The sequence below is a fragment of the Octopus bimaculoides genome, chromosome 20 (assembly GCF_001194135.2).
Source record: "Octopus bimaculoides isolate UCB-OBI-ISO-001 chromosome 20, ASM119413v2, whole genome shotgun sequence".
Classification (NCBI taxonomy): Eukaryota; Metazoa; Mollusca; class Cephalopoda; order Octopoda; family Octopodidae; genus Octopus; species Octopus bimaculoides.
Genome location: NC_069000.1, coordinates 590,053 through 601,349, shown reverse-complemented (window position 1 = coordinate 601,349; position 11,297 = coordinate 590,053). Strand labels below are relative to the sequence as shown.

Here is an 11,297-nt window from a genome sequence, read left to right as displayed (position 1 = left end):
TCAAACCTGTGATGTGACCTGAACCCTTCCAACAGAATGGACTCTACCAAGGGCACATGAGATGCCAGTGGACTATACATTAAATATATCACCCAAGTAGACTAAGAGGGGATTTAAGCTCAGAACAAATACCGCAAGGTGTCCAGTCTGATGTTCTTATACTTTTACCAATCCACTGCTAGAAATAGTAGTAACCTTCTTCTCAAATCATGTCCCACGGTTTTGAAAAAAAAATGTTTTGTCTAGAAAGGCAAAAAAATGATTAGTTGATGTCAGTTGGAGCAGTGTTGATCATGAGGTAGGCCTATGGTTAAACAGACAAAAGCCATTGGTTGTATCTGTATAGAAGCATGGGTTTGATTGGAAAATTTACTCTGAAACTGTATCAAGTGGAATACTAAAATTTTAAAAAAAAGGAAAGACCTACAGAAACACACACAACTCTCATTCCCTGAGCATTTTCATAATGAAGCATAGAATGACAGACTTTCAGAATGGAAATCCCAACCAACCAACTGTGATATTTTTGTTCACAGTTGAATGAAAACACATCCAGTTTAGAAATAGCAAATCAATATCATCTTCTATTTGTTTTTGGTCTGTTTTAATCAATTTTCTTCAATAACAATAGTTATATGTATGTGTGTGCAAATGCATGTGTGTATAATATTGAACATGTTTATTATTCCATCCTCTAAAAAATCCTTATTAATGTTGGGCCCTATATACACAATACAGGAAATATAATGAAGTGCCCTTTATTACTGCAAAATTTAAAAGAACACAATTGACATTGAATATTTGCAGTCCAGTTGCAAAGTTGTAAAACAAAGAAAAAAATTTTTACATATTTTTCATAAACATTATCAATTCTGCCTCCTGCAATAAACACATACACACACATATATATATATATTACATATATATACTTACATTATACACACACACACATCTTGTGACAATCGTTTATAAAGTCTATCACAGAATTAAGAATGTTAGCTGGTTCTGTCTGGCAGAGCTTTTAGAACTTAAAGAAAGCTGCACAGTAAAGCATCTCCCAAACCTAGGTGAGGGAATGCACCTGTAACTGAGATGGGTAGAAAGAGAAAATTTCTCAGATTTATGTTAGAAAATCATTTGAGAATATTTGAGACCCAGCAACTGAAGTTAATAAGGTCATCAGTTTAGAAACCACATAACCTCATGCTATCATATGCCATTGGTCCAAATATTTGGTGTACTCCAGTTTACCTGGCTGACAAACAAGTTCAACATTCTATTTTATAGTTCAATGAAAGAAGGTATCCAAATGTAAAAAAATAAACTGCTTCAATGAAAACAGTCCCTCTCAGCTTGTACTAGTGTAGTAGTAGTGGTGGTCATGGTGGGAGTATGCCAATGATATTGATTAACATGTGAACCCGTCTGTAAAACAGGTGGTGATATACAGAAAGTATTATTAGAATCTTGCTAAGATTATATTTCTCTGCTGTTCAGTAGTGAGTTTCTGACTTACTAAGATCGAATCCTCTTTGACCGTTTCCTGAGTCACACTTTGAGAATATCACAGTCTTCTTTGTTGATAGATTCACGGATTTAGGGCGTGGCATGAGCTAGGACTGACATTTTAGCATTGTATATACAATCATTGATACCAGGTCCTTCGAATGATGATCCGATAAGACTGAGAGGAAGCTGGTGATCAGCAATGTAGGCTTTCATCTCATTCAGGCGACTTGTGTAGCCAACTGTGTAATGGGGAATACAATTCTGAAAAGAAACAAATTCACAGAATCTATTTATTGAAACAATGTTGCCATAGAAACAAACAAATTTGTTGTTGCTTTTTTTTTCTTTTGCTAGTTACAGCCATGCTAGGACACCAGCTTCAAGGATACTAGTATAATATACAGAATCGAATAAGTGACAAAATGGCTTAGTCCACCTAGAAGTAAAGGAAGATTGACTTTCTGTTTGGCTATGCCTTGCTGATACACACACACACACGATAGGGTTCCGTACAGTTTCCATCCACCAAATTTCCCTTACAAGGCAAGGTTAGGGCAGGAAACAAGTAAGGGTTGGTAACAGGAAGAGCATCCAGTCATGGAAATTATCTCAATGAACTTCATCTGACTTTGGAAAAGTGGACCTTAAAACAATGATGATGCTTAAAAAAAGTAAATAGGTACAGAGGCCTAATATGCTGTCCAACAAGTTTCATTTTTTTTCTTAGAATCAGAAGATCAACACCTACCCCAATCAATTAGTTTAGGGTCTCCAAGAATGGTAGTTTTCCAGAATTAAGTTAAGAAAAAAGTTTCAAGGTTTACGTCAGTCAACAACAAGCATTTCATGAGAAATTTCAAGTTTTTGCATCAGAACCCATAATTATGTTTCACTTACCTTATGGATGAAGACATGTGATCTGCTGAGTTTGGCAGATATTTTCAACTGTTTTCTCAGTGTTTCAACAGCCAGATTCGTTAAAGAACTTTCAGACATTGATGGACAAATCTCTGTCAAACGATCAAACCAACTGCCCCCCATCATAACCTGGCAAATAGAATGAATGCAATTAAAAATAGGCAAAGAAAAACGAAGAATAACAAAATGATTGAAGACAAAAGGGTTTATTACATAATTCACTTCTCTCTCTCTCTCACATACACACACACGTGCTTTTATACACTGCAATACTCCTTTACATCATACCAGAATATCTATTACGCAATAACAATATTGCACAACAACATTTTCTCTCTCTCTTTCTACTACACTGCAATACTAAATTATAGTATGGGGGGGGGGTCTCTTTACCTTAAAATATATTATTCACTATACACTTCTCTCTTGCTCTACTTCAATATTATTTTATGCTCTCCTAGACACAAATGTTTTGAAACTATTGGTTCTCCTTTTTAACCACCTTGTTTTGAGGGAGAGGAAGATGCAACTGAATAAGAGAGACCCCCAATTCCATGCTGGCTCTAACTGACCCTAGAGGGAATAAAATTCAAAACCAGGACTTAACTAAATATTGCCCAGCATTTTGTCCAACTTTTTTACTGATTCCATTGATTTTTCTGGAAATATTCCAGAAAAATGTTTCAAAAAAGTAACGAAAGAAAATATATTAAAACTAGAAAACTTACAGTAAACCTTGTCGAAGGTGAATCTAATCGGTCATGAGCCGGAAACACACACGAGTTATAGATGATGCCCAAGAAATGTCGGCTCTCTTTTGATGGTAACAAATGTCCAAATCCCTGTCAAAGATATCAAAGAAAGGAAGATTAATGAGGCCCCCAAGGGCCAATTTTGGCAGATGATGAATATTGAATTTGAAGAATATACAAGAAGTATACAGTCATAGTGAAGTATTTTTAGCTTTTGTTGTTATTTAGTCCTTGGTCAGCCTTGGTTGAACAGAAGTATTCCAGCCATGACTATCCAGTCTTTTCCTAATGTTCAGGGAACCCAAGACAATATAACCTGACAAGTTGTTGGCTGCTAATTCTAGCATATTTTCAGACCACAGAGAAACCTTATTTTGCCATATCTTTTTTCAAGTTGTTCTTGTTTAACTCCCAGTTCTACACCCAAATAATACAAAACTGCTTGGAATCTGCTACCAGTCTGACTTGGTGATTTGTGGCCCTCTTTCAGGTGTTTACTGAATCATAAATCAGAATGTTCTGTTTAGTTTTGAAGCAATAGATTTTAAGAGAGAAACAAATTGTTACCTTCAAAGTGGAGACATTATCCTCAAACTCTAGATTGACAACAACAACATTAACAGCTGGAATGAGGCCCAGGTTTTGGCAAAGGGGTTTCGGGTCTTCACTGAGCAAACCTTTTAAATCTGAAAAGTAAAATGGATGAGGCAAACTAAGTAGACAGGAAATGTGCAAAAGTTCATCGGATGATCTGTAACCGTTTGCCTCATTTAAGACAACTGCCAAGCACTTTGGGTCTTTTTAGTTGAGTCAACTTTTGTTGCATTCATTCCTCTAGTTCTATGGTCTGAGAATATCTTCTTTCCCCTCTTCTCACCAATTTCTGAGGTCCTAGCCCCAACTAAACTCAGAGGCTATTGGCCTTCTCTTAATTAAATCATAAAAAAATAATTAATGCTATACAGACGGCAGAATTACTATTGAAGAAAGCTAACACCTATTTGAACAGTTTTCCCTTTTTTATTGTACATCAGTTTGTCTTTGAATGGTTCCAGGACCATGTCAGTGTTTCTATGACGAGAGGTGACTAACCCTTCGTTTAACACTTTCTCCATTTCTGGTGAAAAGGGTGATTTCTGTGATTGGCCTCCTAAGACCCTTCATGCAACACAATGCAATCAGTTGGCAGAGAGAAAATCATTCACAGTACTTGACCACTATTTTATTTATGAACCCCAGAAGGACAAGCGGCAAAGTTGCCTTTGGCAGGATTTGAACTCAGAGCACAGAGAAGTGGAACAAATAGCACAAGACACTCTATACAATGCTCTACTGACTTTACTGATTGTGGATCCTGTATGAATCTAATAGAAATACACCACTGGCCAGTCTTTTGTATCTCCAAAATAAAACTACAGACCCTCATCATGATGGAGAAGCTTTACAAGAGACCCATTTCCCAAGTCAATCCAGATCTGATTGGATGTTTGTTTAATGTCTGTTTCTCCATGCAAGTAAGAGTTAGACTAGGAGGTACTTGAGGCAGAATGTTTATGGCTGGATGCTCTTCCTGTCACCAACCCTAACCTTTCAAGTGAGGGAATTTCAAATCCAGAGGAATTAGAAAGCAGAACTGGTGGGAGATGTGTTGGCAGGAAGTGTCAAGTAAGGTCACCAGTTGTAGCCCCGTCACAATCGGTAACATTATTGCAGATTGTCAACATTCTCACACATGGCTGACTTCTTTCAGTTTCCATCTACCAGGTTTTCTCCCTTGGTATTGATCTGACTGGGACTAAAGTAGGAGACACTTGCCCAACGTGTCACACAGTAGGACTGAACCTGAAACCATGCTTCATTGTCATTTAATGTCCACTTTCCATGCTGGCATGGGTTGGACTGTTCACCTGAAAACTGGTGAGCTGCACCAGGCTCCAGTCTGACCTGGCATGGTTTCTACAGTTGAATGCCAACCACTTTACAGAGTGTGGACTGGGTGCTCTTTACATGCCACCAACACAGGTGCCAGTTATGGAACACTGGCATTTGGCTTGACAGGTCTCCTAAAGCATGGCATATCGCCGAAGGTTTCGCTTGCTTGTTATAAACTTTAATGTCAAATGTAATGAAGTTGCTGACCCAGACAAATAGGAGTGAATAGTGAGAGTGGATTGGCCAATGCAATCAACAGTGGCTAATCTTTTGTGACCCCCCACTCATGAAAACAGAAGGGGACGTTGATAGAGGAGAAAGAGAGAAATAACTTTTAGAAATCCCTACCTCCAGCAAAAAGGGCAGAGAAGACATGATCAGCTTCAAATGACTCTTCCTTGGTGTGAACCTGGGGTAAACAAAATGATTAATTAATGAATAATTATTAAGTTTCAACGTTGCCACATGGCCACGCATTGGGGGTGCGGGGTCATAGCAGACAATTAAAGGCAGAAAAAAAAAACAAGCCATTGTTATCACAACTTGTAAGTTGAGTATCGATTGCGGGTGTTTCATGTTTGACTAAAGAACACGTTTAATCATAAGTCTGTTGGACCTGGGGTTAAACAATCGGATGTAATACTTATAAACACAGTTGTACATTTTCCAGTAGAGAATGTTGCTCAACACATCACAAAGATGGAGTGCAGCAGGAATTCACAGGAAACTACTAAAAAAATAAAAATCCTTTCTACTACAGGCACAAGGGCTGGGCATTTTTAGCAGGGTGGGGAGGCAAGCAAGCCTAGGGAAGTGAACGGCATTTCATTTGATCAACCTCAAAAGAATAAAAAGCAAAGTTGACCCCAGAACATGGAGTACCAGAAAAAATGCCACGAAATATTTTGTCTAACAATTCTGCCAGCTTGCTACTTAATAATAATAATAATAATAATAATAATAATAATGATGATGATAATTTCAAATTTTGGCAGCACAAGACTAGCAATTTTGGGGGAGGGGAAAGCTGATTGCATTGACCCCTAGTAATATCTTTTAATGAATTCTACAAAATCTGGATGTAACTCACCTTTGCTTTACCTGATGCCAGAATTATTTTGGTAGCAGGGTTATTTGTCTTCACCTCACATTTTGGGTCATTGGACACAACTTTTCCCATAGTTTCCACAAGCTGCTGCAAACCATTCTTCAAGGAGTACAAACGCCAATTTTCTGCCCGAGCCTTCTTAATTAAAGGGCAGCTATCGTCAACTTCTTCCTTATCTAATTAAAAAAAAAAAAACAAGAACAAACAATTATAATGCCATTTTTTTTGAATGATTATTCCAACAATAGCAATAGAAAAGGCGAACCAATGATGAGAGCCTGTATATGGTCATTCACCCAGCTAGAAACAGCAGCCAAATCTTCTTCAAACCACACCTTTCATTCTTAAAATAAGGACATGATACATTCAACAATCTAGTTACAGATATACAAAAAGACTTTTGTTCATATTTTTTCTTTAATTTTCATGGTTTGGTGCAGAGGTAGCAACTGTGTCCATGGCCTTCACAGAGCCTCCAAGACAGGTAAGATAAATGCAGTTGATATTTCTTGAACAAATTAAGGTCTGACTTAAGTTTAAGATGGATGCTGTGTTGTTGCATCTCAAGTAAAGTCTGGAATTGAAGGAGAGAAGTGAGGATCTGCACCAGGACCATTAAAGCACAAAAACAGGTTTGTGACATTTTGAATAATTCAAATATTGTGGACAGATATTTGTCCTCATCTTGTTTGTTGTTAACACAACGTTTCCGTTGATATACCCTCCAGCCTTCATCAGGTGTCTTGGAGAAATTTCCCCAAGACAAATATCTGTCAAATGTAAATAATGTACATAATTCCTCATCTCTTAAATATAGAATTGTATGGTACAATTTCTATTCCACAAAGCAATCTCATTATTCAACACTTCACAAAATCTCAAAAACATTACATTGTATCTCAGGGAGACCAACAAGGGAACTTGCCCTCCCTTACATCACAATAAAGACAAAATTATGTCAAAGGAAGAGAAAAAAAAAAGATTAAAAAAATGGTTTTTTACCTCTAAAAGTGCCAATTACCAGAGATCTATATTGTTTCTCCAAGTCGTGAAGATAAGGGAAACATGCTTGCAGACTCAAGTGACGGATGTCTCCAGCAAATATACCACGACACATTGAATTTATCAAAACATCAGCAACCTGTCCAAAGATCAAAGTGTAATTTATTGATTGACTGTTAAAAGATTTTAGCTATGGCTGGGCAAGGTAGGAGTCACCAAAGATATTTAAAGAAATACTAAAATATCTGGGAAACTCTAATTTGGAACAGAATAATAAATGGATCAGATGAGAACAGAGCATCATTAAGAATTTCATCTGGCAAACAACAGGGTTCCAGGTTCAATCTTACTATGTGGTACTTTGAGCAAGTATCTTCTGTCATAGCTTTCTGTGGATCAAAGTCTTACAAATGAAATTTGATAGATGGAAACTGTATGAAGCCTGTCAGAAAGATGCTTGCCATTCTCAAGCAGTAGACTGAATCCATTATCACTGGCATAAAGTTTTAACTTTAAAATACTTATATATAAACCATAAAAGTACCAAATATTCCTCTCTCTCTCCCCACATACATAGATATATATAAAGGTAACAAACCTCACTCCCAAAGCGCCTGTTGATAAAGTCATATATTGTCTCTTCTGCCTCAGGTGATGCACGTTTGGTGGTCAGATCCTTCAGAATGCTCCAAAGTAAGGAATGAGACAGAAAAGGGGGCTTTTTAAGAATTCCCAATAAACCTACAAGTAGATAATACTGTGTATACAGATATACATATATGTTTACAGATATATATCTTCAAGTTTTTGCAAAATGTACTTGATACAGTCACACTATTTAAAGAAAGATTTACTTAAAAGTTATAAACTATCAACCCCTTGAGGGAATCACTAATGTATAATAGTGTTAAACAGAACGATAGAAGCTTACTGTTTGGAAGTGCATTTACTTGGTTGTTGTAGTAAATGAATCGATTAGCAGCTCCAGGATGGGAAGCATTCACTGGAAGGATGTCATTCTCTAAACCAAGCTCGTGCATCTGTAAAATTGACAGTTATTAACATAGACATACGCAAAAAGCAAGAGCAGTTTTAACAAAGTAATTTCACACCTCCCATCCACCTTCCTCACGATGCAATTTCATCCAAGTTGGGGGGGGGGGCGCTAGATATCTTCCATTAAATTTCATGTAAATTCATGTTCCAAACACCAGCGAAATAACTTAATAATGACAAGATTATTTTACTAAATTCTTCCTTATTTTCAAAATTAATCAACAAGTGGATCTCAACAGAAATATTTGATAATAAAAGGGTTTAATGTAGATTATGCCAATTCCTCAGATTCTTTAGCTATAATAAACTTTGCACCCATTTACCTCTTTATCCACCCCCCCCCCCCCCCCACCAATCCAGTTATCAACATGTCAGTTTATAGAGTATAAATCAAATGATGATGATACAGCATAATGGACAAACTGGTTGACCAGAAAGCTACTCACAAGGGTCAGTGTGTTGTAAGCTGTTTTGCCTGTTGCCCGAATACTTTGAGGACCGTGGTCCCATGTAGCACCATCCGAATGTTGAGTTGTGTTCAGCCAGCCCCCTAACTGCTTGTTCCCTTCCAACAGCAGCACCTGCAAGTAAACAGTGTTAAGATCTTTCGAAACAGATAATTGTAAACACACACACACACACAATGGACTGTGGTCATGCTGGAGTATAGAACCTTCAAGAGTTTTAGTTAGCTACATCACAGACATTGCTATGAACAATATTGACTTTTCTCTCCTCTTCCATTTTTTTTTCTGTTCAAATTCTGTTTCCATTTCTCCAAAGTCAGTATAACAAGTACCGGTAATCTGTTGGAGTTGATTCAATTTACAGTGCTCCCACCATGCATCTATCAAAAACTAGAACAGTCAAATATTGCTTTGGTAAAAGAAATCATTATATTTATTGAGATTATTAATAATATTCTGCTGAGGTCACCTTTGTCTTACATCCCCCGAAATTGCTGTAAAACCATTATTATCATAAAATTACCATTTGCAAATCTCACAACAAGAGATATTCAGCAACAGAACTTTGGAGTAAAGATTGTTTGCCAACATAACATAACAGTCCTGGTTTAGGACGAATGTTGCTGTAATTTAGCCCCCAGGAGACATCGTCTCCAGTTGGCTATACGACACATCCTAAACCGAGACTGCCATGTTATGTTTGTGAATTATCTTTGCTCCATTATTATCATTATTATTATCATTAAGGCAGCAAGCTGGAAGAACCGCTAGCATGCCTGACAGAATGCTTTTAGAGGCATTTCATCCGTCTTTACATTCTGAGTTCAAATCCTGCCAAGGTTGACTTTGCCTTTCATCCTTTCAGGGTTAATAAATGAAGTACCAGTGAAACACTGGGGTTCGATGTTATTGACTATCCCCCTCCCCACAAAATTTCAGGCCTTGTGCCTACAGTAGAAAGGATTAATGTTATCATTAACAGCAGCAGCCAGTTAAATTGCAGTGTGTTGACACTAACACCCTATAGAAACCAGTTTGTATGGAAAATTCTTTTCCCAAACAACAATAACAGTTTTTAAATATTCTGTCAAATTATGTGAGTTAAATAGAGACAAACTTTACAGGACTTAAGCACATCTGCTTCTAAGTAGATATTTTAGGTAAACACTAGTCAACTGCCTTTCTCTCAGATCCAAGACACAGCTTCTTTGGATTTGGGGTTCTATTCAAATGCTTAGATCGCCAAGATTATGTAAAAGAACCACCAAAGATTTATAATTCCCTGCCGTACTACCACAAGGACCCACCCTCTCATCTATTTCAAGCTTATTGTCACTTGCACAACCTGCCTATATTTGCACACCCAACACTTGAATACGGAAGTCAACAGACAAACTGTAACTTCTACCAAATTCACGATTTCTATTCTTCCACGTATCAACTAATGGAATTAAAAATGTCAAGAATCATGTCCAGCAACTCCCTATTAGGGACCTATCGTGTTTATTATTGTAGGATGTGCAGCTGTGCTGAACCTATTTCTCTTGTCGAAATACAATGTTTAGGTTCTTGTGCAGGCATCCAACCAGCCAACCAACCAACCAGATGACTTTACTCTGATTTCAAGCTGAATTACAATTAGGGAGTTGTAATTCAGTGCAGCACTCACCCAGAACATATGATGTTCACTGTAGAAGAGGACAATGGTGTTTATTCACTGTTGAATATATATATATATGTCATTGTATTTGGTGGGGAGGAGGAGAGTCGATTACATCAACCCAGTGTTCAACTGGTACTTAATTTATCGACCCCAAAAGGATGAAAGGCAAAACTGACCTTGATGGAGGTTGAAGACGGACAAAATACTGCCAAGCATTTCACTTCAGTGTGCTAACAATTCTGCCAGCTCACCACCTGACAGAATAATAATGATTTCAAAGGCAGCTGAGGGGAGGTGGGGATTACATCGACCCCAGTGCTCAACTGGTACTTATTTTATCGACCCTGAAAGGATGAGAGGTAAAGTCGACCTCGGCGGAATTTGAACTCAGAAGGTAAAACGCAGACGAAATACCGCCAGGCATTTTGCCCAGTGTGCTAGCGATTCTGCCAGCTCATCACCTTAATAATAATAATAATAATAATAATAATAGTAATAATAATAGTAATAATAATAATAATAGTAATAATAATAATAATAATCATCACATAACCTGAAATTTTGCTCAACTGGTCCCTTATTTCATCAACTTTGAAAGTATGAAAGGTAAAGTCAACCTTGGTGGCATTTGAACTCAGAACGTAAAAAGATAGACGAAATGTTGGCATTTTGTCTGGCGGGTTAAACCAACTCGAATAACCTAACAAGTCTGTCATAACGGCAGACGGGGATCCACCACCGACTTTGTTGCCTCATAACTTCCAGAAAAATGGATACTTTTTAACGAAATTTTCAACAAATACTACTTAAATGCTGTAGATTCAGAGTTTATAGAGATTTGTTACCAAAAATTCTTGCGGAAGGCTGGGGAGAGGAGTTTCGCAAAATTC

General features: G+C 37.4%; 1 protein-coding gene across 2 annotated transcripts in view; it reads right to left on the bottom strand.

The window, feature by feature from the left end:
- Window positions 1-742: 742 nt before the first annotated feature.
- Window positions 743-11,297, bottom strand: part of LOC106873258 (protoporphyrinogen oxidase) — an 11,875-nt gene continuing 1,320 nt past the window's right edge. For both annotated transcript variants that reach the window (XM_014920544.2, XM_014920545.2), the window contains exons 2-11: window positions 8,724-8,858; window positions 8,153-8,261; window positions 7,820-7,962; window positions 7,222-7,360; window positions 6,202-6,395; window positions 5,460-5,520; window positions 3,747-3,865; window positions 3,156-3,269; window positions 2,407-2,556; window positions 743-1,770 (exon numbers count right to left, since the gene is read on the bottom strand). In XM_014920544.2, coding sequence (XP_014776030.1) covers window positions 1,597-1,770; window positions 2,407-2,556; window positions 3,156-3,269; window positions 3,747-3,865; window positions 5,460-5,520; window positions 6,202-6,395; window positions 7,222-7,360; window positions 7,820-7,962; window positions 8,153-8,261; window positions 8,724-8,858 — 1,338 coding nt within the window. In that variant the 3' untranslated portion in view covers window positions 743-1,596. The remainder of the gene's footprint in view (window positions 1,771-2,406; window positions 2,557-3,155; window positions 3,270-3,746; window positions 3,866-5,459; window positions 5,521-6,201; window positions 6,396-7,221; window positions 7,361-7,819; window positions 7,963-8,152; window positions 8,262-8,723; window positions 8,859-11,297) is intronic.